General features: G+C 39.7%; 1 protein-coding gene across 2 annotated transcripts in view; it reads left to right on the plus strand.

The window, feature by feature from the left end:
* Positions 1 to 14,980: 14,980 nt before the first annotated feature.
* Positions 14,981 to 27,208, plus strand: part of GRIP1 (glutamate receptor interacting protein 1) — a 332,455-nt gene continuing 320,227 nt past the window's right edge. For both annotated transcript variants that reach the window (XM_004381537.2, XM_004381538.2), the window contains exon 1: positions 14,981 to 15,451. In XM_004381537.2, coding sequence (XP_004381594.1) covers positions 15,397 to 15,451 — 55 coding nt within the window. In that variant the 5' untranslated portion in view covers positions 14,981 to 15,396. The remainder of the gene's footprint in view (positions 15,452 to 27,208) is intronic.

Raw genomic sequence — 27,208 nt, forward strand, 5'->3', positions numbered from 1 at the left:
CTATCTCTCTTTTCAATGCTGTTAGAGTTTGTTTTATGTATTTTGGGGCCCTGTCATTGGGTGCATAAATATTTATTATAGTTGTGTCCTCCTGGTGTATTGATCTGTTAATCATTATATAGTGTCCTTCCTTATCCTTTGTGGTGGATTTTACTTTAAAGTCTACTTTGTCAGAGATTGATATTGCCACCCCTGCTCTTTTTTGAGTGTTGTTTGCATGATATTTTTTTCCCCATCCTTTGAGTTTTAGTTTGTTTGTGTCTTTAAGTCTAAAGAGTGTCTCTTGTAGGCAGCATATAGACGGATCGTGTTTTTTTAATCGAATCTGCCACTGTCTATCTCTTTATTGGTGCACTTAGTCCATTTATATTCAGCGTAATTATTGATAGGTATGAGTTTATTGCTGTAATTTTGATGTCTTTTTTTGTGTGTTGTTCACAGTTTCTTTGTTCCACTTAATTTTCTGTGCTGAGTCATTTTTCCTTATGTATTTTCTTTTCCTCTTTTTCATTGTTGTTGATTTTGTGTTTGCTGAGTCTTTATATTTTTCTAGTTTTTTATTTTGACTTGTAGGATTGTTAGTTTCCTTTGTAGTTACCTTAATATTTACCCCTATTTTTCTAAGTTTATACCAGTCTTTTCTTTATATCAGCTTGACTTCCACTCCATATGAAAAATCTATTTCTACATTTTTTAAATCCCTCTTTTCTTGTTTTGGTGTTGTCATCTTTTACATATTGACATCTGTTTCCCTATTTTCAGCATTTTAGCTTTGATTTCCTTTTGGGATTTCCCTATCTGGTTGATATCTGGTTGCTCTGTCCTGTGTTCTACTCTTGAGTTGTTATCTGATATTGTTGATCTTCTAACCAGAGGACTCCCTTTAGTATTTCTTGCAATTTTGGTTTGGTTTTTGCAGATTCCCTAAACTTCTGTTTATCTGGAAATGCCTGAATTTCGCCATCATACTTGAGAGACGGTTTTGCTGGATATATAATTTTTGGATGGCAGTTTTTTTCCTTCAAGGCTTTATATATGTCATCCCATTACCTTCTTGCCTGCATGATTTCTGCTGAGTAGTCCGAGCTTATTCTCGTTGACTCTCCTGTGTAGATGACCTTTCCTTTATCCCTAGCTGCCCTTAAAATTCTCTCTTTATCTTTCGTTTCGGCAAGTTTGATTATAATATGTCTTGGTGACTTTCTTTTAGGATCTACCTTATGTGGGGTTCAGTGAGCATCTTGGATTGATATCTTGTCATCTTTCCCGATATCAGGGAAGTTTTCTGCCAACAAGTCTTCAACAATTCTCTCTGTATTTTCTGTTTCTCCCCCTGTTCTGGCACTCCAATCACTCATAGGTTATTCTTCTTGATAGAGTCCCACATAATTCTTAGGGTTTCTTCATTTTTTTTTAATCCTTTTATCTGATTTTTCCTCACATAAGTTGGTGTCAAGTGTTTTATCTTCAGTCTCACTAATTCTGACTTCCATTGCCTCAATTCTGCTCCTATGACTTTCTATTGAGTTGTCTAATTCTGAAATTTTATTGTTAATCTTTTGGATTTCTGATTGCTGTCTCTCTATGCATTCTTGCAGCCTGTTAAATTTGTCATTATTCTCTTATCTTTTTAATTTCCTCTATTGCGTGTTCTGCATTTTGCTTAATTTCCTTCCTAATTTCTTGAAGAGTTCTGTATATTAATCTTTTGTATTCTGCCTCTGGTAATTCCAAGCAATTTTCCTCCTCTGGAAGATTTTTAGGTTCTTTATTTTGGGAGCTTGCTGAAGCCATCATGGATTGCCTCTTTATGGTTATTTGATATTGACTGTTGTCTCCGAGCCATCAATAAGTTATCATATTTATTTATTTTATGTTTGCTTACCGTGTCCTATCTTCTTGTTTTGTTTTGATACTCCCAAATAGGCTGCTTGTATGAGCTAGTTTGATTATTGGCACCTTTGAAGCTCTAATGTCCTATCACCAGGTGGTTAGATCTGTTACTAGGTATGTGAGCTCAGGAGTTCACCCACTCCTCCTGTATGGATTCAGCTCAAGTGCCCAGGTAGACAGCCACCAAGTATGTGGTGTAGGCTCTCACTTACAGTCCTAGACAGGCATGGGTGATTGGTGAAGGCACAAGCATCTGGCTGCAGCAGGGGGACACATTCTGCTCAAGGCAGGGGGCTGATGGCCACCCCTAAGTGTGCAGGAGGAAGGCATGTCCCTGTTCCCTGGAGCATGTAGGTGGGTGGGTTTTGCAGCCAAACTATGAGCACCTAATGCTATTGGCTGTAAGGACCGTGGGGCATCTCTTATTCATGGGCCCCTATCATAGGTGGCTAGGTGGTGTGGTAGAGCCACCATTCCTCAGGCCCCTGATGTGGGTAGGTGAAGACCCTGCTTAATGGGCAGAGCAGTGTCAAATGTCAAGAACCTGCCACTTCACAGCTGAAACAGTTGAAGTTAGGCTTCCGGTATATACCCTGTTGTACTGTGGTGGTATATACCCTGTTGTACTGTGGTAATGAGGGCCTACGCTATTGAAATGGGCCCACACAAGTCTATGCAGGGGGAAAGGCACCCAAAGTCCGTGGATCCCTTATGCCTGTGCCTAGACAAAGGAGCTGTGCCTACCCTGGGTTCCTGGCTTAGGGGAGCCGGCAGTTTATTTTTAACCCTGTTTGTTAATTTGTTCACTCTCCAAGGCAGGGAGAATTGCTCCGGGCGTGTGACGGATCCTGCTTCCAGCCCAGGGGACTCAGCAATTGCTGAAGCCGGTCTGGGACCCAGTGCAGAGCAGGGAGTGGGGAAGTAAATGGGAGAGAGGTTTTTCCCTAAGAGGGGTATTTTTATTCTGTGCGGTAAGCCATACGCAATTACTTATCTTTCGCCGGACTGAGGGCTGCTTCTCACGGGTTCTGGGTGGCCGTGTAGACTCTCAGTTGCTGGGTCTCTCCCAGTGCGGAAAACGTGCCTCCCTAGCAGGGCTGCTTGGCTGCCTCACCACTCACCCCTGAGCTGCTCAGGCCTGAAGGGCTCAGGTTCTCGCCAGGTCAGGTCTGACAACTCCTTGCTGCTTCCGAACCGTGTCTCCCTCCCCCTGCCTCTCAGTCCGGTTCCTCAACTCTGCCTTTGGTGTTCAGGGCTCCCAGATTGCCATATATAATCAAATCACTTGTTTTTTCAGGTCTTTGTTGTAAGAGGGTCCACCGGAAGCGTCTGACTACTCAGCCATCTTGGCCCCGCCTCCCAGTTTGTGCTCTTGTCCTCAGCTAGGACTACAGATATAAGGGATTGAAGGCATGGTGCTTAAAGAAAAAAATGAGAAATGACGCTATCAAAATTGTGTAGAAGGTCCTCTTTTGCTTAACACTGACTCCTCTTCCCCTTAGCCTTACCTGCTGTTGTTGTTAGTTGCTGTGTATTTGATTCTGACTCATTGCGACCGCATGTGTGCAGAGTAGAACTCCTTCATAGGGTTTTCATGTCTGTGACCTTTTGAAAGCAGATCTCCAGGCCTTATTTCTGGGGCACCTCTGGGTGGGTTTAAACTGCTAACCTTTCGGTTAGTAGCCCAGAGATTAACTATTGCACTACCCAGACAGCCCCTAAAAGCCATTGCCATTGAGTCAATTCTGACTCATAGCTGCCATATAGAACTGCCCCATAGAGTTTCCACAGAGTGGCTGGTGGATTTGAACTGCCGACATTTTGGTTAGCAGCCAAGTGCTTAACCACTGTGCCACCAGAGAGCCCCTAGGCCCCTGGTTTCTTGGGAACTGTCTGCCTCTGCTCCTGTCACTGCATACTCAGGTAAGTCCTTGGATTCTTGTCAACACAGGTGTTGTCATGAGCCTGTAAAGACTTTGAGGGCCCCTCTGCAAGTAAACCCTCCCTGAATTATGATGAGGAGCCTTGCGTTCCCATTTCTAGTCCTTTGCTGCCCTCTAGTAGCTGCTCACCACACTGCGCAGCCAGAACAAAAAACAGACCATTTGCTTGCAGCATCACAGGGGCTCCTGTAACCTGGTGTTAAGAGGATGCCCAATGAGAAAAAAAGACCAGGTTTAGAATGTCCCTCTGCCCCAACTTCATTTCCTCTTTTTTTTTTTTCCCTTTTCTGCTTCCTTCCACTTTTATAAAGCCTTCCCCCACCCCCTTAGGCGTTTTTAGAGAGCTGTTTTCTCCTTTGGAGGAAAATAAAAGAAACACCTTGACTTTTTTTTGTTTCCCAGAGTCAGTGATCAGTGATTGAGAGTTGTTTGCAAAACATCCCTACTACATAAAGGAGCCCTTCAATGTTATTTGTATGAAAATTAAAGAGAAAAATAATAAGCACTATTTTTTAAAAAATGAGAGAAAAGGCCCTTGTAGGTTGTGGTAATGAGTTTAGGAACACAGGACGTGATTAGTAGAAACCTTTGGGATTTGGTAAAATGTGACTTTTGTATGAGAGATGACTAGCAGGAGTGAGAACATTTCCCTCCTTGTTTTCTGAGGCTATACTCCTTATTTAATGGTATTACAAATGGAGTGGACTCTAGAGCCTCCTAATTTTATAGGGGTATGTGTGTGTATTTTAAGATTTGAATACTATTATTGTTCTCATAAACCCCCATAGTCTTTGTAGTGCACCTTGAAATTGACAAAATAGAGCATCTTTAAATTCCCGTTCATTATCTTCATTTAATCATCACAACAACCCCTTAAGACAGCTGAATTCAGTATTAGAATGTTTACAGGGTCTTAGAGACACAACCTCCATATTTTACAAATCAAGAATCTGAAGCTTAGGAAGTATATTAGACCAGACTCTTTTGATCTCAAGTGACAGAAGCCAAACTAAAGCTGGATTTGCAAAAGGATGATAATATGGACTCTATAACCAAAAAGTCCAGCGTATTGTGACTTCAGGAATGGATGGACCCAGATGTTCCAACAGTATTTCCAGGAACCTGTCATTCTCCATCTCTGAACCCTCTTTTCTTCTGTCTTGCCATGGTTCAAAGGAGCCTGGTGCACAGTGGTTAAGTGCTTGGCTGCTAACCAAAAGGTCAGCGGTTCAAACCCACCAACTGCTCTGCAGGAGAAAGATGTGACAGTCTACTTCTGTAAAGATCATAGCCTTGGGAGCCATATGGGGCAGTTCTTCTCAGTCCTATAGGGCCACTATGAGCCAGAATCGACTCCATGGCAACAGGTTTGGTTTGGTTTTGGCATGGTTCAAAGGCAGCTTCTCCCAAAGTGGTGATCAGATGTCAGGTCCAGGCTCATAACCCAGCATCCCTGGTGGAACAAGAGCATCTCCTTTACAGTAGTTCTAACAAACATCCTGGAATTGCATCTGATCAGCCTGGTCTGTATGACTGCCTATTTCTACACCAGTCTCTGTGGTCAAAGGGATGATATGCTTTACTTGGTAAGGCCTGATGTCCAACCCTGGAGGGGCAGTCAGGGAACTGCCAGCCCCACCCACACCCCACGGGCTGAGAGTGAGTTCTCAAAAGAAAGTCAAAGTGTTATTATCCTTAAAAGGGGAGGGGGACATTGATGCTGCATAGGCATAAGCAGTTTTTACAGTTAAATGACATTTTGTGTAAAAGTGGTTCTCGAATTCTCGACTAATGTATAGTGCCCTGAGTTAGAATATCCCCCACTTATGCAAACTTTTCTGGGAAGTGGATTGTATCTTTTTCATCTATGTGCTTCCATAGCCCATGGTGGTGAAAGGCATACAGTACTAAAGATCAAACAGCTAATATGTAACTGCATCACAGCTTTGCTGTTGTTAGGTGCCTTTGAGTCAGTTCTGACTCATAGCAACCCTATGTACAACAGAATGAAACACTGCCTGGTCCTATGCCATCCTCACAGTCATTGTTATGCTTGAGCCCACTGTTGCAGCCACTGTGTCAATCCTTCTCGTCAAGGATCTCTCTCTTTTTCAGTGACCCTCTACTTTACCAAATATGATGTCCCTCCTGATAACACGGCCACAGTACATGAGAAAACTTTACCATGAGACTTTTTACTCCTTTTTTAGATACCTTGAAACTCTGCCATCCCATTTCTCATGTTTAATTTTCTTTTTTTGTACTTTCCACCATCAGTATAATCAGTGTAATTTGATTAAAATATTCAAGTGGGTGACTGCATTTGTCACTTACTTGCATGTGTTTAATGATCCATAACGCATGCCACTGGAAGCTGTTTGTCCATTTCATTGAATCAGAAATGGTAATTATATCAAGACTTACTTTTCCCTCATTTTATTTAAATTCTTTAGATATTTATGTATCTAGAGGATACCTTAAAGAATTGTCAAGACAATTTTATTTAGTGAATAAAGTGACTTAAAATTAAGGAGACTTTGTTGTTGCTTTTGTTATAGTTTGTTGTTGGTCTTTTGTTTGTTTGTGTTTAAGGCATGCATTCTTGCCATGAAAAGCTTGACTCCTGTTTCCACAAATGAGAGCCATCAAAATAGCAGCTAAATCGCAAGAAGGTACTGATTGTTATAGTACAAAGCTCTATAGAAGACTGGAGTTACAAAGGTTTTTAGTCATATATTACAGGATATAGAAACTTTTTAAAACAGACCCTTACTTTAGAGATACATTATATTTTTGACACACTGTAATTATGCATGTTAGACTTCAATCTGCTATTACAATGAGTGTCTATTTGCTACTTCCCTCAAGTGGCATTACTAGAGGGGTGCAGGGGGTGTGGACTGTAGCAGGTGACACTGTCAAAGGCGGTGACACCAAAATGACTGTCTGTAAAAATATCCCTATAGTTAGTTACAGCAAAAAAAACATTTTTCATAAGCCCAGCTAACATGTATCGATATACCTACAAGGCTAAAACTCTATGCTAGTTTATTTTTTAAACCTTCTAATGCGCTCCGGTCAGAGCTGTCATTATTACCCAGTTACAATGACTCTTCGAATCACGTGGTTTCGTCTGTGCACAATACAAGCATGTGCTGTTGTTTTCATTGCTGCCAGTGTTTTTATAGTTGCTGATTTTGTCTAATTTTCTGGTATTTTAGCTACAATATTGTGGTAATTAGTATTTGTGAACCTATATCAATAACTTTTTTGAGAATGAAGTAGTAATTAAAGGAAAATAAGGAGTGATGTATATATGGGAATTACAACTTATGAGTTAACATTAATACAAAACAACATTAGTAAGGATTCTGTATGGTCTGGCGGGGGGGAAAGGGGTGTGACACCAACCCTGCTGACACCACGGCTTCCCTCATTCACAGAGCAAAACCAAAGAGAATTCTTTTAAATTTTAGAATCTTTTAACTCTCCTTTTTCTTCTTTGCTGTTCCTGCTATCTCTGACTTCAATGAAAAACTAGCTGGGTTGTGTGTTTCTTCATATTTGGAGAACAGCAGGGTCCTGTGAATCATCTTGTCGAATGTGCCAGGAATAAATCTGTGGTGCACTGTGGAAAGGAGAGTGCTCAGCGCATCTCTTTCCCCTTTTCCCTTCACAAGCAGGTAATATTCAAGAAACATGCTGTTATTTGGGGAATTTGCTCTTAAAGTGACAGAGTTTTTTTTTAAGAAATTGAAATTCCCCTTTTGTAGAAGAGCTTTTCAAACAGTATGGCTTATAAAGGCAAGTCCACTGAAAGGGAAACACCTACAAATTTATTTATTCAGCAAAAATTTATTGAACACTGGTTGTATGGTAGGTGCTGCTCTAGACAATGAATAAATTAGACAAAAATTCCTGCCAGCATGGAGCTTCAGCAGGTGGGAGGCAGACAAGAGAGTAAACAAATAAATAATTTAAATAGATTTTGTGTTAAATGGTGCTAAGTGATGTGGGGGAGGGAAGAAGCAGAAAAGGTTGATAAGGAAGCTATGGGAGGGAAGAGGAGGATGCTGGGAAAAACCACTTCATCCAACCTGGTTTTAGAAATCTCATTTCTCCCCTAGATCTAACATGGTTTCAATGGGGTTTTTGATTGGGTTTTTGAATTAGTTGTGTTTATTGCCTTCTCGGTAACACATAAGTTCACGGACAAGTCTGGGGGCTGTGGAAAGTTAACACTCCCTTAAATCAACCTTAGTCGGTGTTCTTAAGATTAATCTGTTATTTTCATAACTACAAAACTCTTCCCTACTGGATTTCCAGTTGTTTCTGCTTCAAATCAGAATCAACTCAACAGCAACTAACAACAAACAACATGCCTCAAATAAGGGTACTTGTCTTCCAAAGTTGGTTGGTCACAAGTATTTGATATAAGTTGGACTGTATATTGCTGTAAGTACATGAGGTTATTTATATGAAAGTACCCTGCTGCAAAAGACCTCTTTAAAGTGTTAAAAAGCAAAGATGTCACCTTGAAGACTAAGGTGTGCCTGACCCAAGCCATGGTGTTTTCAATCACCTCATATGCATGCAAAAGCTGGACAATGGAAGACCAAAGAATTGACGCCTTTGAATTGTGGTGTTGGCGAAGAATATTGAATATACCGTGGACTGCCAAAAGAAGGAACAAATCTGTCTTGGAAGATGTACAACCAGAATGCTCCTTAGAAGCAAGGATGGCAAGACTTCGTCTAACATACTTTGGACATGTTATTAGAAGGGATCAGTCCCTGGAGAAGGACATCATGCTTGGTAAAGTAGAGGGTCAGCAAAAAAGAGGAAGACCCTCAAAGAGATTGATTGATACAGTGGCTGCAACAATGGCTTAGACACAACAATGATTGTGAGGATGGTGCAAGACTGGGCAGTGTTTCCTTCCGTTGTACATAGGGTTGCTATGAATTGGAACTGACTCAACAGCACCTAACGATAACAACAATAACCCTGTAACTTATCCCTAAAGAAGGACAGAAATTTTACTAACAGTACAAAATTTGAAGAGTAATCCTACCTCTAAAGAACTAGTCAGATATTAAGAAAGATAAAATGAGAAGTGTTTGCCACCAATTCAGGGGTGAATTAGGAGATATCCCCAGAGTGGGGCCCAGTGCCCCAGTGATTAGAACAAAACAAAAAAACAAAAAACCCATTGCTGTCCAGTCGATTCTGACTCATGGCAGCTCGTGTTACAGAACAGAACTGTGCTCCGTAGGGTTTTCTTGGCTATAATCTTTACAGAAGCAGATTTCCAGACCTTTCTTCCACAGCACCACTGGGTGAGTTTGAACTGACAACCTTTAGGTTAGTAGTCAAACACAAACTGTTTGGGCCAACCAGGGACCTAGGACTAGAACAAAATAATAAATGTTTGTAAGGAAAAACTGCGTGCAGTAACCATGCACATCTGAACTAGAGGGCTGGTAGTCAGAATTGGAATGAGTTGAGAGGGACTGCAAATGAGACTTGGAAGGGACAGACTGTTGAAGAAGAGGGTGATGATGTCAGTGAGTTCCTAGAGGAGGAACAGACATCCTCTTTGGGAGAAAATGATGAGCTTGGTTTGGTTCAAGTTTAGTTTGAGATGGTCATGGAGGTCTGTCAGTTCTGGGAATCAACTACCAGGAAGGTTATTTTGGAATGAGAAATCCAGTTGGGGCTGAAGATGAAGATTTGGAAGTCGAAGCGGAGAGGTGATTGCTGGAGCCCTGGGAGTAGATAAAATGCTGAAAAGGAGGACAAATGGTTGTGACAGAATTTGGGGGAAATTCCATCATTTAGGGGCAGGAGAAGGAGAAGCATGAGAGCAGGAAAAGTTTCAGGAGTTAAGGGCAAGAGATCGGTTCATGCTGTTGCAATCGTGGAAGAGTTCATAGAAAAGGGATGGTTTTAGTTGTTAATCATAACCCCCACCTCCTTGTGATTTCTCTGACCAAGCCCATCCACAATAATCCCATGGCAATGTAAGGAGGAGCCTGGGCTCTGAAACCAAATGACAGATTGTACAATTGCATTCCCTACCAAACGCATGGTGACTTTTACTATTCTCTGTTCTAAGCACTTTATACAAATAAACTCAATTAATTATTAAGACAAACCTAGAAATGATTTTCACCATTTTACAAATGAAGAACATAGAGGTTAATAAACTTGTTCAAGGTCACACAGCCATTTAGTGATAAAGGCGGGATTCAAAGCCAGACAATTTGACTCTAAAGTCAGTGCTTTTTACCTCTGTACCCTCCTCTCTCTACGGAATTCCTCAGTGAATAGTTGGACATAAACTGGGCTTTTGGGGGGGATGGTTTCTGGTAGGTTTCCTGTTGTACCGCATTTCTCGTTTTCTGCATATCCCGTTCTGTGACGCTTCCAGCTGGATACGTTTAGCTGACAAATTTCTAAGGTTCTTACATTTATGGGAGCTTTTCTGGCCTTATGCTAAGTGGAGGCAACTTTCTTCCCTTGGCACCATGAAGGGCATTAGAGGCCTGACTAGATAAGCAAATGGCATGTGGTGTGTACATTTTTACCCACCCATTAACATCACAGCTCAGTGGAGGCTCAGAGCCACTAAGTGCTTTTTAATCACCCCAGATTTACAAGAGTATATCCTAATGACACTTCCTAAAGGATATCATTACTTCTACAAAAATGTTTTCTCATACAGTATTTGTAAAAAATGCTTAATAAATCCTGTCTTGGGCAATTGCACCAAATCTCCACACCCTTAGAAGCCCTGTCAGTAAATTAGATGTTGCTTTTCCTAACCGTCTTCAGCTACAGTCCGTCAGTGCCGAGTTCTGCTTGGAGGGCACCTCCCTTGCCTCATCCTAATGTTTGATCTCACATTGACACACTGCATGAATTAAGTGACAGACAGCGCTCACAAGAAGTAGAACTTATTTGAGGTTTGTAAGTGTTTTTAACCTCACGGAAGAAGAAAATAAAAACAGCTGATTATAATAAGCTAGGGATGCGTCAGTGAGGTTATCCACAAGTAGCTGAGAAAGTTGTTGTTAGCTGCCATCAAGTTTGCATTGACTCGTGGTGACCCCGTGCACAACAGGACTAAATGCTACCTGGTCTTGTGCCGTCCTCGTGGTTGGTTGTGGATTGGACCATTGTGACCATAGGGTTTTCACTGGCTGATTTTCAGAAGTAGATCTCTAGCCCTTTCTTCCTTAGTCTATCTTAGTCTAGAAGCTTCGCTGAAGCCTGTTGAGTATCATAACAGCACACAAGCTTCCACTGACAGAGGGGTAGTGGCTGCACATGGCTAGGGGTCACATCTTTAGATCCCTGTGAACATTGTGTTATAAAATACCCTTGAAAGCTTGAAAAATGGCCAATAGATATTAACTGTGGGGGAAAAAAAACCTGTATATTCAATACTAGCCAACTCAGGACATCTGTGCTATTTAAATAAGGATCTAATCATGGTATTTGACATTTTGGAGCAACTGCGTTTAAAGAAAAACGTAATAATTTAATAAATAATTGAACAAATGGCATTTTCAAGTATATTTGGTAATATGAAGCTTTATGAAATCAGTTGAGATGGAGAAGAAGGTGCAAATTATTTTGATACTTTAATAAAATTTCTTCTAATTACATAAGAGTGGAGTCAGGCCTTTTTTAAAAAAATGAATTTCCCAGGTATAGGTATATGGAAGGAAACTTGTGGTTTATGATCATTCTTTCTTATTAAGAGTCAAAATAATCTCCAAACAGCAGTGTTTAATTTGGGACAGAGATGTTACTCTGAATAAATACAATGGAGGAGAATTAGGCAGATGAGAAAATTATCAAAATAAGGTAATGGAGGTGAAGGAAGTGCCCACCCACTGCTGGTTCTGTGAAATGCTTTGATTTTGAGAACATACTGGAATCTTTGAGCCAACCTGAAGGTTTTTTTTGTTTTTTTTTTTTGGTCAACACTTCCTACCCTCATCCTATAATGAAATTACTACCACAATGACCCTGGGATGATATTGGAAATATTTAAAAATCACTGTGACAAAGGTACCTACCAGTCAGAATGAACAAACTGTCCAGTTAGAATGCGCACCTGTGGCATATACTTGGTACACATGTTCTAGAACCCGGAGGTACCTGTCCTGACTGCTGCCCCATTTCTGGTTCCTCTGGTCACACTAGTTGTGCTTTAAAAAAGAGTTGTTAGTAATTGACTCTAGATTTGTCTCCTGTTATAAAATAAAGGTGTACTTAAAAGTTCTTTGCTAATTAGATTCCCGCCCCCCCCCCCGAAACTGGATCACGTGCCCTATCAGTGTAAAAGGAAGAGTGAGAAAGCAAAGAGTTGAAAGAGTATTCAGCCAGCGACAAGAAGATTTGGATTCTTTCCTGTTCTTTACTACTTACTAGCTGAGTGACCTTGATGAAAAACACTCTCTCTGAGAACCAGCTTCTTTATCTGTAACAAAAACCATTTAACAGAGTCTCTCCAATGATACATGATGTGTGAAAGTGCTTTGTAATCTGTTAAATTCTAGATGAACATAAAATACGCTTGTAGTATTCCTTAGGAAAACTAATATTTTAAAGAAGCCCTGAAATAATTTGTCTTATCATGCAAAGAATTATCATTTAAGGGAAAAATCAACCCCAAATCCATTAAGCCCATATTTTCATATATTGGATTTTTTTTTTTTTAAGAGGGACAAACTTCATGAACTAACTCTTTCTCAGATCACTTTGGAGCTTAATCAGAAATATAGTTTATAATATTTTGCTTGCTTTATATTTCCTTAGCCACCATGTGGACCCACAAAAGGTGGGTCAACCATAATTAATGTGGGTTGACTATAGGGTCCCAGAGTCACATGCTTATGTTAATCTGGTGGTGAGAAATATAGGTCACTCTGGCCCAGAGATGGCTCATGTTAGTAGACTATGATCCAGTTCCACCAGTTACCTTGGCTATTTGGGACCTTTTTCCAATAGATCAATAAGTTCTGAGATGGAACAATTTGCACTGGCTGGAAGGCATTTTGCCAGAATACTTTTTGAGATTTCAGCCCACTAGGCAAAGGGAGGAGGAAGAGCTTAGGGCTAGAAAACTGACCTGGGAACAACTCCCAGGAGAAATCTCTGAAAACTCATGGAGAGGCCAAAAATGGAGGAAGGTTAGACTACATGGCAAGTTCCTTCATTTCCTGGAAACGGGTTACTGTAGGATGGCTCCATTTCTGTAAGATCCCTGGAGCTGAGCCTGAGCTGACTAATAGTATATATGTGAATTATATAGTATCCAAAGACAGAGAGAAAAAAAAGAAGAAAATCTCTAAATTAGGCCCTCAAGAATCTTTCATAGGACCCCAGGATGGGTTATTTCTCCTGCCAGAAATTTAGGACATTTCAATAATTCTGAAGGTCTTTCTTGGAACCAGAGGACAAAGCTAAAAAAGGGGATGGGGCATGCTGGTAGAAGAGGAAATATTTGATCATTTGAGCTTTAAGGAGGAAGCAAATTAGATCTGAGTATGCATAATAGCAGGGGAACAAGAGATTCCTGTATTATTTTGAGTTTTATTTAAATAGACATTAATAAAATGGACTAGAGTGGTGGTGTTCCATGGGCAAGATTTTACTATTTGACAGCTGCATATTGTCAGTGCCTGGATTTTAAGAAACATGTTAGATTTGGGGAAAGATCTTGAAGAGCTAACTATGAATATTTATCTTACTTTAGCTAATAAACCACTTCTCTGTCACTAAAGTACATTTCTATTTAGGGCAAAAACTATCTAGGAAGTGAAAATATTAGTAGGGGTGGCCTAAAAGAGATGGAAATGGGATGAGTTGAAATTAAAAAATGATTTATGATAATTGGAACAATATAAAAATTTGATTCTACACTACAATCCATTTAATATAGTCTTTCCTATTGATTAGTGGTGGTTGATTGTTTTAGCTAGACCATCCTTGGTAAGGGAATTCTGTTCTTTCAAAAACATTTAAAGTAGATGCTGTGACTACCTAATTTTCCACACAGAGATGATTTTTCTGTTGAACCTAAAATAGAGTGTATATGCATTTCAATATCATTGGATTGAAATTGCTTGACTTAATGTAGAATTTGTGAATGAAGAGGAGAAAGCTCTGTCACTTAATTTGGAAAATTAGAAGTTATTTTAGAAACCAGCTTGAAAGGTGTTTTTTTTTTTCTTTTTTATAGCCTTAGAGTAGAGAATAAAACTGTGTGAATAATTCATATAATCCTAGAAATATTAGTGAAATATTTTAGACAGTGATGTATCTTTTCATTTAGACCAAATAACTGATGTTTTAGAGTTCTGGGCAACTGTCTGATTTTTTGATTTTCAGAATGTCTGTGTTCAGCCCTGTGGGAGATTCCTGGATTTTGATTTAAATTCCATACCAGATGTTTATATTGACTGTGTAGTGACTGGGCTGCTGCTGGGGGCTGATGAACAACTGGGCTCCACCTTCTTGTCATTTTGTGAATGGATTGTGAAGGATTTGTTAATTTGCTCTTCCCTCCACTGGAGCAGATGCTTACAAATATCTGCTATGTTGCAAGACTGTTTTATTTGTATAATGAGAAGAATGGTTTTGGGGAGGGTTGTTTGGGAAATTGGATAATAAGGTACATTAAAAATAGACATACTTGGCCCGGTTTGCTTTTATTCCTGGTATCTTTAGAAACAGTCTTGACTGTGCTGCGTTCCAGCCAGATCCTTTTCTGGAAAGGGCGATTAAAGGGGCTGGGATTCCATCTGCCTGACGCTCTGCCTTGCCTGAACCCTTCTCTTAGCCCTTCTTGCATTTTCATCTATAAACCTAGGCTGCCTTGACTCTCGGATGTTTGTAAAGTGCCAAATAGGTCTTTCTGACTGTATCGTAGGGATGGTTCCTTTTTACAGGCAAGAATAGTATTCTCTCCTCATTTCCAAAGACAAACTGCCTCCCTCCTTTTTGCTGTTGTTAAAAGAACATAGTATATGACACATACTTTTCTTCCTAAAGTAAGAGTGCAAGTGTTTAACTTACATTTCCTGCTAAATGAGACACATAAAGGACACTGACTTGATGCTGACAAGGGGGAGGGATGGTGGAGTTGGGGCTGAACTGGCTGAAATACATAGCCCTTTGCCTAAAACAGAATGCATTGCTCAGTGCTTAGTATTAGATTTATGGAATGGCTCCTCTCCCAGCGTTGTGCCTGCTTTATACAATTTGGTGCTTTGTTGCTATTGAAACAGCTGTACTTTCTAAGCCATTGTGATTGTACGGGGGAGGAAGCTGTGTCGGGCAGGAGTGGTAGTAGTAGTGAATGACACAGCTTTGCCAGATGACATGTAGCGGACCTCTGCATCAGTTAAGAGGAATTAAGCTTTGTCACTCCCCACTGGGACTACCTTTCTCCTGGTATGTGCGCAAGGAATTCATAGCTGCTGCTGCTGCAGCCACCAGAGCCGAGCCCTGAGTACACTGCCACAGAAAGCAGTGAGCAAGGATGATAGCTGTCTCTTTTAAATGCCGTTGTCAAATTCTGAGGCGACTTACGAAAGGTACGGTGCTTTCCTTGTTATTCAGTCAGCGAGTCTGTTGCAGTATTCTATGAACACAGTTTAATGATTTTTACTTTCAAATATGACTGCCTTTACAACTGATTGTTAGGTAACAAAGAACTCAGTGAAATATGTACAGATATATATGCAGGTGGACTCTGCTTTGCTTTCCATCCTTACATCCTGACTGTTCATGCTGAATTCATGAAACCAGCTTGTGTGGGTTTTTTTTTTTTTTTTTTAAATGACTTCATTTACTGCCGAAAAGAAAACGTGTTTGAGTCCAGTGCTGAAGTGATTATGGGGAAATGGTCATTCTGCATGCTGATTAACTGGTCAAGAGGAGGGAGTCAAGTGTGTGTTACTGTCGTTTCCATGATATGTGTTTCTAAATGCAGCTAGCAGCTTTCCGGAGCCACACAGCTGGTGAATCCACAGAATAGTGGTTTATTCTATTAGTTTTCAACATCTCATGAGCTTTTTCCCAGGGCACCTTGAAATTTTTTATGTGTTAGAATTGTGTGTTTAGAAATGTAGGTGGATCAAAATGCTTTGGTTCCTGGTTAGGATGTAGCAATGTGATGTTTGAAGAAGTTTATTTGAAAGTAAAAACCATTTCTCTGTATCTTATCATCCAGAATTACTGGCTTGAGATTGTCTCTCTGAGAACTCTAAAATACTAATTAAATCCTTTTGTAATATCTAAAATGTGCTTTTCTTTGAAATCACTCTAGCTATGCCATCTCATTTACTTTGTGTGCATTCTATTACAAAGTTAGTGAATGGTTGCTTTAAAAACTCTGCTATTATCTATCTACTCTCTTATTTCCTTTATGTAGCATCTTCTTTAGAGAAAATTTATTATTAAAAAAAAACTTCATTCTGAGTAAAAGTGTGTAGCTAGCTGGAAATGCCTTTCTGTTTCAGCCTGTAATATAGAGTACTGTCAAGTAATTAATGGATGTAGTTATGCTCTAGAAGCTCTGAACCTATAAATATGTTAATGGATGCTATTTCTATCAGTTTAGTTTGACATCAGAGTTCTTTGATCACCAGCAGTGCAGCTAAAAATGCAATTAATATTTTATTTGGCAGAAGAATGAGCACAAAGCAAATAGCGAGAAATGGATCTTGAGTCAATAACAGCAAAGAGAATAAATACTATAGTCCAACTTACTGAATGCATTTGCAAGTTGTTTGGATACAAGAGTTGAGTCCTTTGAAAGGTACTCTGGGGGAAATATAGGAAAGCCTATCCATTTTAAATTGGGCTGTTAGTCTGGGGCAGTAAATTCAGTTTTGACTTTTACCTTTGCAATTTTTACAATTGCAAAGAAATATACAATTCTGTTTATAGAATGTACAATTTCTGTTTCTAAATCACTTTTAAAAGAGTTTACTTCATGCTGTGGTTTTAGCTAAGATTTTTAAAGAAAGATTTCTTATTCTCAAAAGTTCTTTTCTTAGCTGATTTTACCATTTATTTATCTTAATGGTAGAAAGTCGATGCTGTTCTTATTTTATAATCATGAAACAATGTTTTCTATTGCATGTATATTGGGAATTCTTTTATAAGCCCTTCATACTAGGAAGAGAGTGAACCCAAGCAATTTTTAGTTCTTATGAATATCTTTAATTTTTTTACCATGTTCCGAGTCTTATAGAAGCATTGGTCTCCTGCATTGGAAGGAGATTTAAATATTTACTAAGATAGCTGCTAAAAATCTAGATAAATGAGGAAAGTATTGGTACCTTCTTTGTAGTTGCTACTTCACATTTCCTTTTGAAATCTTTATATCTGCTCTTTCTATTTGGTATTTAACTTAAGATTGCCAATTGATGATTAAAATAAAATCTCTGTGTGGAGTCAATTTGCAGTAGTTTAGTTGCTCTTAGTGTTTGACCAGATGTTCAAACATTTGCAAGAATGTGCCTGAGTAACGCAACCTTGTTATACACTTACAGTTCTACCAAACAAAGTTCAAGTCCCATCAGTGCTCCCTAAACCTGTTGTTCCAACGTAGGTTAACTGAATTCTAACAACCACCCTTACCTATGGTGCTATTTTTCTTAGGCTGTAATAATAAAACCAAGAAATATATATAGTTATAACGTTAAATGTCCCTTCTTTGATATTTGGAAGGAAATACGTGTTTGGGTGAAGTTTCTTTCCTATCCTATCCTCCCTACATCCAGCCCCCAAACACGTATTTCTTGTGTTTATGTGCACCGAATCCTCCTCCTCCAGATATTTAGCACATAGTAGACACTCACTAACTGTTAAATGAGTTAGATTTGCCTAGTTGAAAATGTTAGGACATTTGAATTTTCTGTGATTTCTTAGGAAATGCTGCAAGTGCTTTATTGGACCCCGTGTGGCTAGAACGTGTCCCAGATCTTAGGAGGAAAAAAAGTTTGCTTTGTGTTTCAGAAGCTACCTAACTACCTTTCAATTTGTGGTTGATGTTACCCACAAGAAAAAGCAATACAGCAAATGCAACATCTTTTAAATTCTCTTAAGGAAAAAAGGATGCAATTAAAGGGAGACTTTTCTACATGCAGGTTGACATCCTTAGCATTTTACTTGTTTTTTCTAGGTTCTTTAATCATCTCTCTATTGTCCATTCAACAAATATCAATTGAGTACCTACTGTGTGTCAGGCACTGCTATTTTCGCAATAGAATCCTGGGCTGGGGACATTTTATAGCTATATCAAGCATTTTTAAAAAATCAATATATTGACATTGTTCTTTGTCTGAGACATAATTTTTAAATATCTATAAAATATATATTTTATAGACAAGTCCTCTGCTTGTCTATAGAAGCATGACCCACACAGAAGCATGACCCACAGTATTATCGCAGAACGTATTTCAGGTGAGCTTAGCACTTCCCAGATTTGAGAATTGAGTCTTTTTCTTATTTAGACTTCAAGTGACTGTTCCCATTTGTTTGCCTTATTGTATCCCTACCAGTGTAGAATAAAAACAAGAAAATAGTCTTTACTGAAAAGGCCTGTCCCTGTCGTGAATGCCATTATGACAGGAACTTTGAGGTCACTAAGAGAGCAAGCACTGTCCAAAGTATTCTTTTACATTTAATACAGATCTAGAGAAGGGATGCTGTCTTCTGCTGCTGTTCTTCATCTCTTCCTCCAGAGTGAGACTGTCTACTGACTACCTATCCTCGGAGCCAAATGCAAAAATAACATTTTCTCTGCTTTCCAGCCACGTCTGACGAAGGAATTTTCTTGAGCGAGTAAAGCTCGCATTGCCTTCTTGGAACCCACCTTCACAGCTGCTTGCCTCTGAGAGCCCCTCTTTCTCTGCTAGGAGCTACAGTACCTCAGGAGAAGTGAACTTATACTCAGAGAAGTATAAAGTCTTGAGACTGGTTGGCCTAATATGCAAAGAATCATTTTCTGTGGTGACAACTGGTGTGACTCTACTTCTTTCTCAGGTGCTGCCATTTTTAGTTCAGAGACCCAGACATTCATGCTCTACCAGTTGTGACATTTTCTTTTCATCAGCTTTACTCTGTCTACCGCAGTCAACATCAGCCAACAAATATTTACTGGTGTTCCCACAGGAAGCGTGGCTCTGGGCACCTTTTGTTCTTTCATCACTGTCCACTTTATCTCCCTCTCTTTTTCCAACTGGCCCAAAACTCATGTCCTCAATCTCTGCCTTCAGCTAGTATAGATTTCAAAATTGCTCATTATAACTGGCCTAAATATCATTTTATTTGCTACTTGCGTTCACTTCCTCTCTCTTCCCAAACACATATATGACCAAGAATTAGCTCTCTCTGCCCATTCCCCATTAACTTACTACAGGCAGGCCCATTTACTGTGTCTCAATGGGGTTTCTGTGTGAGATGTTTGTGGTTTGCATCCAGCTGCTCCCTCTTGTGCGTTCTGCTTTCTTTCTTTCCCTTTCCTTGCTCATATCCCTGTCTTAATCCTTACTGGTTTCTCCTCTCAACCTTGATAGCCTTTCCTCTTTTCTGCTGCCTGGGCATGCATGGGTATTACTTTATCCACTGGCACTGAGAAGCATTAAAAGGCTGTGTTCTAACCATACCTGCCTTCTCTTCCTCTTGGAAGAGAATCATCATGCTCGAAAGGAAAGGTCAGACCCCTGAAAGAACTAAAATGCAACCATCTTAGCCAGCCAGCAATCTTGTTCTTAACTCTCTCCAACAAAACAAGCTCAAAATTTGCCTAATACTCTTTCAAAGGATTATTCAAGTGACCTCTGAATCCCTTTAAACTCTGAGATTCTTTGACTCTCATCTAAGGTTTAAAAATTCCTCCATTCAGAAATTCATTTTCTATCTGTATTCTCAATCAGCTGCGACAAAACATTTAATTTTTTTGTCTTAATGGAAGATGTAAAACCGTTCCCATCCTTCTTTTCTGCAGCATCCTGTAATGCAAGGAACTCTGTTTCAGTCATTGAATTCAGTGTCATTGTTCTGAACATGATTGCTCCTCTTCAGCTAGCCTCAAAGTTTCTGTTCAGGTCCCTCTGCACTTTCCCATCTGTCTGTGTCTAGCCTCCCGGCTCCTCCAGCATTCTCCTCTAGTGGCTCCTCATCCACTCCATGATATGATTCAGAATTGATTATCATCCAGAGTGAGAATGCTCCCTCTCTGCTGGATCTCATTTCTCCCATCTCCCCTTCCTCATCCCTGCTGCTAACCCGCGCTGGCCCCCTCTGTTGGATCCTGCCATCTGGAACGGCTTGACTGTATCTCTTCACCTCATTAACTTTCCATCCCTTTTCAAATCTCACCTGAAAACAGATCCTTTCTCCTTTGCCTCTGCCTCTTCTTTTCATTTCATCAAAGCGAGTATTTATCATTCCAGCCTATAAACTTTTGAAAATAGAATTCGTTTAAAAGATATTTCACAAAGGAAGGTTGTTTTATTTTGTTAGGGCATGGTCTGTTGCTAGGCCATGGGGCATATTTCTCTCACAAATAGAAAACCCTTTGCTGTCAAATTGATTCTGACTCATGGTGACCCCATGTGTTACAGAGTAGAACTGCTCCATAGGGTTTTCTTGGTTGTAATCTTTCAGAAGCAGTTCTCCAGGCTTTTCTTCCACAGTGCTGCTGGGTGAGTTTGAACTGCCACCTTTAGGTGAGTAGTTGAGCACAAAACGTTTGTGCCACCCAGACCACAATTAAATAGGAGAATTCTGTAACCTAACGCCAGTCAAGCTTTGCGATTCTTGCACAAGCATTGCTGGCAGTGTTGTCTGTGATGGTGTTTCTTGTCTGGTACTTTGAGGGAGTTTACATTAAATACTCCCTGCTGGTCTGAATCTTTTCCTTTATAAACTAGCTAGGCTTATGATAATGGCAGGTTTGTTTCTCCCGCCATCTTCTGGATGAAATTGCATGCTGGAAATACTTCCTATCCTTCCAGGAGGCACCCATCTTTCAAATGGAATATTGGGCTATGCCTCATATACCCTCAAACGAACAAGAAAGAGTCTGGAACCCTTCTGATATGATTATAGCTGGTCAGGAAAGAAAGGCTGGTTCCTTACAAGAAAAAGTGAGATCCATTTAGGATAGGCATTCTAATTTATTAACTAATACATTTTAAGGAAGTGTTTAGGAGGAGGAATAACAATAATGATAGCTAACATATATTGATCACTTACTATGTGCCGGGCACTATTCTAAACACTTTACATGTACTAACTCATTTAATTTTCACAATAATTCTATTATTGTTATTATCCCCTCATACGTGTGAAAAAGCAGAGACTCCAAGAAATTAAAGGACTTCCCTAAAGTCATGAAGCTTATAGGAGAGGTGGAGCTAGTACCCAATGTTTCATTTTTGCCACACTGTTTTCTATACTAGGAAGTGGGGATGGGAACCATAGACCTGCTCATCTAGAATGATAACGAGAAATCAACCAAGGCACTATATCACTAATCCCTCAGCGTTCCATATGGTATGGGGGAAATACTGTAGACTCAGAAGTGAGAAGAGGTAGTTCCTGTCCCAACTCTCCCCTTTTTACCTGTGTAACAGAAAAAAAATCCCTGAACTTCCTCACTGAATCTCAGTTTCCTCATCTGTAAACTAGAAATCGTATGTGAAAGTGCTCTACATCATTTTATACCCATGTTAGTTATAATGATTTCATTTTACTTTTTTAATGTCCTTGATTCATTAAGAATTTTTATCTCAATAAATTCACCTTATTCTGGCAGAATATTTTCAGTAATTTCCCACTATTTGAGAGAAAGCAAGATATGGTATTCTGAAATGTTACAGCAATACAAGGAGAGCAGTCAATGTTTGATCCTATCTTTCTCTTTCTTTTAAACTTTTTTATTTAGTCTCTTATCAGCATTATTTTATCCATAGTTATGAAAATTATATGTTAACCTCAAAATTAATAATCTATGTTTTTTAAAATCTATTGAAGGAAAACTTGTTTTATAAAAGATCCTTTGTAATTACTTCATTAAAATTTCAATATCATATATATCCAAAAGAAAAACCATGCACGAGATGTTTATTACATTTAGCTTCATGAGGGATGTTGCTTCACCTTTGACATGCAAAGAGAAACTTTGACCTTGCTGTTACAAAAAGCAATAAAAACAAAATGGGCTCATATTTCTTACTGAGTGCTGACCACCTAAATTCAGACAAAGCTTCTTGGGCTATCAGAAAATAGCAAAAAGCTTCTCATTAATAATTCAAACCAGATTATTAAAGAATTCCAAAATTTGATAGCTAAGTGTATAAAGAGTACAGTAAGTACAACAAGGAAATTTCTGCTCCATTTTCACAGCAAAGATGAATTAGGAGAAAAGGTAAAATGTTATGTCACTAAAGATACGTTGCCAGTGTTATGGTGGAAACCAATAGGAGAAACAAGTTGATTAATAATTTATTCTGTGTGCTTTTTAATGAGTTGAAGTTATACTATATGTGTAATACATATTTTTGCCTTAGATTTTCCTCTTAATATTCTACCCATTTGTTCATGTTAGCTCACACCTGCTATAGGAAAATTTTACTCTATAGTATTTCATTACATGCATTAGCGTAATTTACGTATGTCCCTAGTTTGTTTCCAAATGTTCACTCTAACAAATAATATAGTGTTGAGTATTTTTAAAGGATCTCTTTTGTGCTTTAAACTGTCCCTGTAATATGTTTTCATTTTAAAGTGTCTTGATACATATTCCCTGAGAACTGTGTTCAGGATACATATCCCACACATTTTCCCAAGGGCTTTTTTTTTTTTTTTAATTAAAGTTTTTTTTTTTTTTTTAATTGTACTTTAGGTGAAGGTTTACAGAACAAATAGTTTCTCGTTAAACAGTCAGTACACATATTGTTTTATGACATTGGTTAACAACCCCACAACATGTCAACCCTCTCCCTTCTTGACCTTTTTTTCTTTTTTTTGGTGAAAATATACATAGCCAAAGATACACCATTTCAAAAATTTCTACATGCACAATTCAGTGACATCGATTACATTCTTCCAGTTGTGCTGCTATTCTCACTTTAGATGAAGGTTTACAGAACAAAATAGTTTCTCATTAAACAGTTAGTACACATGTTGCCCTATGATAATGGTTAACAAGTCCACTACATGACAACACTGTCCTTACTCAACCTTGGGTTCCCTACCACTAGCTTTCCTGCCCCTTCTGCCTTCTAGTCCTTGCCCCTGGACTGCTGTGCCTCATTAGTCCCATTTTGTTTTATGGGGCTGTCCAATCCACGGCTCAACAGTGAACCTCGGAAGTGACTTCACCACTGAGCTAAAAGGGTGTCTGGGGGCCATCTCTCGGGGTTTCTCCAGTCTCTTTCAGGCCAGTAAATCTGGTCTTTTTGTGTGTGTGTGTGTTAGAAGTTTGTTCTACATCCTTCTCCAGCTCTGTCCAGAAACCTCTGTTATGATACTGGGCAGAGCAGTCAGTGGTGGTAGCCGGGCACCATCTAGCTGTACTGGACTCAGTCTGATGGAGGCCTTGGTAGCTGTAGTGCATTAGTCCTTTGGACTAATCTTTTCCTTGTATCCTGTTCTCTTCATTCTCCCTTGCTCCCAAAGGGATAGACGAGTGGAGTATCTTAGATGGCTGCTCACAGGCTTTTAAGACACCAGATGCTACTCACCAAGGTAGAATGTAGAACATTGTCTTTATAAACTGTGTTATGCCAATTGAGCTAGATGTTCCCCAAGACCATGGTCCTCACAGCCCTCTACTCAGTAATTCAGTCCCTGTGGGAGTTTGGACGTGTCTACGGAGCTTCCATGACCTTTCCTTTCCCAAGAGCTTTTTAAGCTAAAAAGATGAAAGAAAGAAAAACAGTGAGAGGCAGAGTTTGGATACCATAATATCCAAAAATCAGAGTAAGGACAATGTTTTAAACAGAGGAGAGAGGACAATCTTCAGTGAGAAAGAGAAGCGAGAAACAGGCATTCTACTTTGTAAGTGGGTCATTGCTGGCCTTTGAGAGAACAGCTTCAGGAGAGTAATGGTGTCCAAAACCAGATTATTAGGGCTTTAGGCATTCCTAAGGTTGTAAGTACAGACCAGTGTCTGAGAATGTTGGGTGAAGCTGAGGCTAGAGAAGGGCCAGTAGCTTACAGTGGTGGAGGGTGGGTTAGCAGGGACTAGAGAAGGGTATCGTAGGCTAGGAAAGATCAGGCAGTTTTGTGGTTCTAGAGGAAAGTTCTAGTAGGCAGAGCTTCAAGATGCAAACAGGAGAAGGGATGATTCCTAGAGCAGGGCAAGGCAGGGTGAGAAAGGTAAGACATGGATGTAGATAGAAGACACAGATGGACACCAGCCAGGTAAGCAAGAGGAACACTCCTATGGCAGAGATAGAAAAGCATAGGAAGAAAGGCATTGAAGTCGAAATTAGAACACCTAACTCGACTTTATTGGTAAATTAGGAGACTCTAAAAAACTCATATTTTTATAAGTCCCTGTTCCAGAGGTTTCTAAATTTGCCTCCCACTTTGGGTGCCATATTGGAATCATCTGGGGAGCTTCAAAGAATAATAATGCCTGAAATTGTAATTTAATTGGCCTGGGGTATGGCCTGGGCTTTGGAATTTTTAAAACATACCCAGATGATTCTACTGCACAGATGAGTTTGGGAGGCACTGACCTAACCACTTAGCAGCTTTATAGTGGGTGATGCAGACAGTTAATGCTTGGCTGCTAACTGAAAGGTTGGAACTTAGAGTCCACCCAGAAGTGCTTTGGAAGAAAGGCCTGGTGATCTACTTATGAGAAATCAGCCATTGAAAACTCTATGGAGCACAGTTTTACTCCGGTACACATGGGGTCGCCATGAGTTGGAATCCACTTGATGGCAACTGGTGAGTGGTGCAATAGAGATGCCAGACTGGACCTTTTGGAGTCAGACACATTTTATCCAGAGGCAAGCCCAGGATTGTTATTTAACTGCTGGAAGGAGAAGCTAGGAGAGTGTGAGGGCTGGAGCTACTCTATCATTCCTGTGATTATGAGGGCAAACCCCATCTGAAAATGCAGTGGAAACCAGTTCTCGGTGTTATCACTAGAGCCTCTGGCTGAGAACTACTTAAGTGAGCTCTGAGTTGTACCCGTAGACTTCAGTTATGTGGCCAATAAGTTGCCCCATCACTCAAGGTAATTAGAGCCAAGTTTTCTGTCACTTGCAATCAAAAGAGTCCTTATATAGGTTATAACACATTTGAATGGGCACATTTTGATAAGAGTTAAGATGATAGTTTAAATATGACAGTTGACTCAACCATGTGTGGACTACTGAAATCACTCCCATTTCACAGAATACCGTTTGAACACCAGTACAGCCTCAACAAATCCTGACACCCAGCACTGTGTTACGTTTATGAGCACCATTGCTAATCTAGGGATTGCCAGTAGATCATTATGTTTTGTGGATCATAGGCTGTACATCAGCACCAAACTAGAAGGCATTTCCAGATGGGGATGAAGATGAATGTTTCATTTCCATGTGATTTTTCACCATTTTAGCAAGCTAAAGGAGTCCCATGGTGGCACAAGTGTTTAAGTGCTCAACTATGAGCCAAAAGGTTGGCAATTCGAACCCACCCAGAGATGCCTCAGAAGACAGGCCTAGCAGTCTGCTTCCCAAAGGTCACAGCCTTGAGAAACCTATAGAGCAGTTCTACTCTGCACACATGGGGTCGCCATGAGTTGCAATTGACTCGATGGCACCTAACAACAACAACAGAAGGCCAACTGATATCTGCATTACTTCTCTTCCTAAGCAGAAGGTTATTGTTTAGAGAGAGAGGTAAAGAGCAGGGTTATGAAGTGGCCCTGCTTCAGTTGTATGTAGTGCACTGTTTCCGTGGGCATCATCTGCTCATCTCATTACTTCCTCTTCCCTCTCATCGCCTGTCTCCTCCCAGTTATAACTGACATAGACCTACTCATGGTAAAGGATGCTCCTCATTTGCAGGAGTATGCTGCAGGAAGTCTGTCCTCCCAGCCCCCATTTGGGGGTAAATGTAGTGGCATGCTGAAGCCAGCTCATCACGAAAGATGATTGTTAAATTTCACAGGAAGCTTGTGAGCTGGTTGTTAAACACAGCTGTTATTAAAAATTATATGAACTTACATTTAAATAAATTATATTTAAAAACAAAAGCAATACTCAAAATTCATCACTTTCTAATTATTATTTTACTACATTTTATTTTCTATGCTCTTGAAGTTATTTAAGTCTGTTGTATGTATAGGGTGGAAATGTTGTGTAATGTATATAGTGCACATCTCATACCAACTCCACATTCAGGGACATCAAGTTGGTAGCTTGAAATTGGCTATAGTGGGAGTATTCACACCATGAGAATTGGCAAATGCTACAAATCACGCCCAGCCCACCATGCCCAGAAAGCTAGTTGTTAAGTACTTATGCACACACTGCTATACAGGTACCCCTGTCTTGAGTGTTCATAGAAGTCTGTGGAGATGCCATTTGTCATGCTTTCTGACTTGAATTGTAATTATCAGTTTATGTATCTGTTTACCTCCATCAGACTATGAATTCCTTGAAGTTAATACCCATGCTTTACTTATTATAAAAAAAAGTACCCAATAAATGTCTGTAGAATGGATAGTGTAAATTTTCAGATGTCTCCTGAATTAATCACTCACACGTTCTTTTTGGACTTGGGATGTTTCAGGTCACTCTGTCGCTTTTTATCAGAACCCTTGATTTTTTAACATGTTCTTTCAGATTTTCATATCATATGAGGGAGTAAGCCCCAAGAATATTATTATGAGGGTCTTTATCTTCCTGTAACACCTGCTGATTTCCTAATTTCCCTTTTAACAAGAGGGGTGTTCCATGCCCTCCTCCTTTCCCTCCTCCTCCTCCTACCAAAATCTGCTCAGGGCATCTGGAGGAAGATACTGGCAGGAGGCCAGGAGCAGCCCCAGGGAGCTGGAGACTGAAGGACAAACTACAGTTAAATTTTGCATGACAAAATTCCCAGTTGAATTCAGTCTGGGGAATATCTAGGACCCCACAGAGTTTCTGATTGAATTGAGTCTTCCCATTCTATAAAGCTAGGTGACGTCATACTGACCAAAAATGGATTTCATTTATTGCCTTTGTTTTCTAATGGTATGTTGATAAATTTGGTTCATAAACTGTGGAAATTCAGTTGTATAGTCTCAGAATCAAGGCGATTTCCAGGGTGAATAATTCCTAATG

The sequence above is a fragment of the Trichechus manatus genome, unplaced genomic scaffold (assembly GCF_000243295.1).
Source record: "Trichechus manatus latirostris isolate Lorelei unplaced genomic scaffold, TriManLat1.0 scaffold00086, whole genome shotgun sequence".
Taxonomy (NCBI): domain Eukaryota; kingdom Metazoa; phylum Chordata; class Mammalia; order Sirenia; family Trichechidae; genus Trichechus; species Trichechus manatus.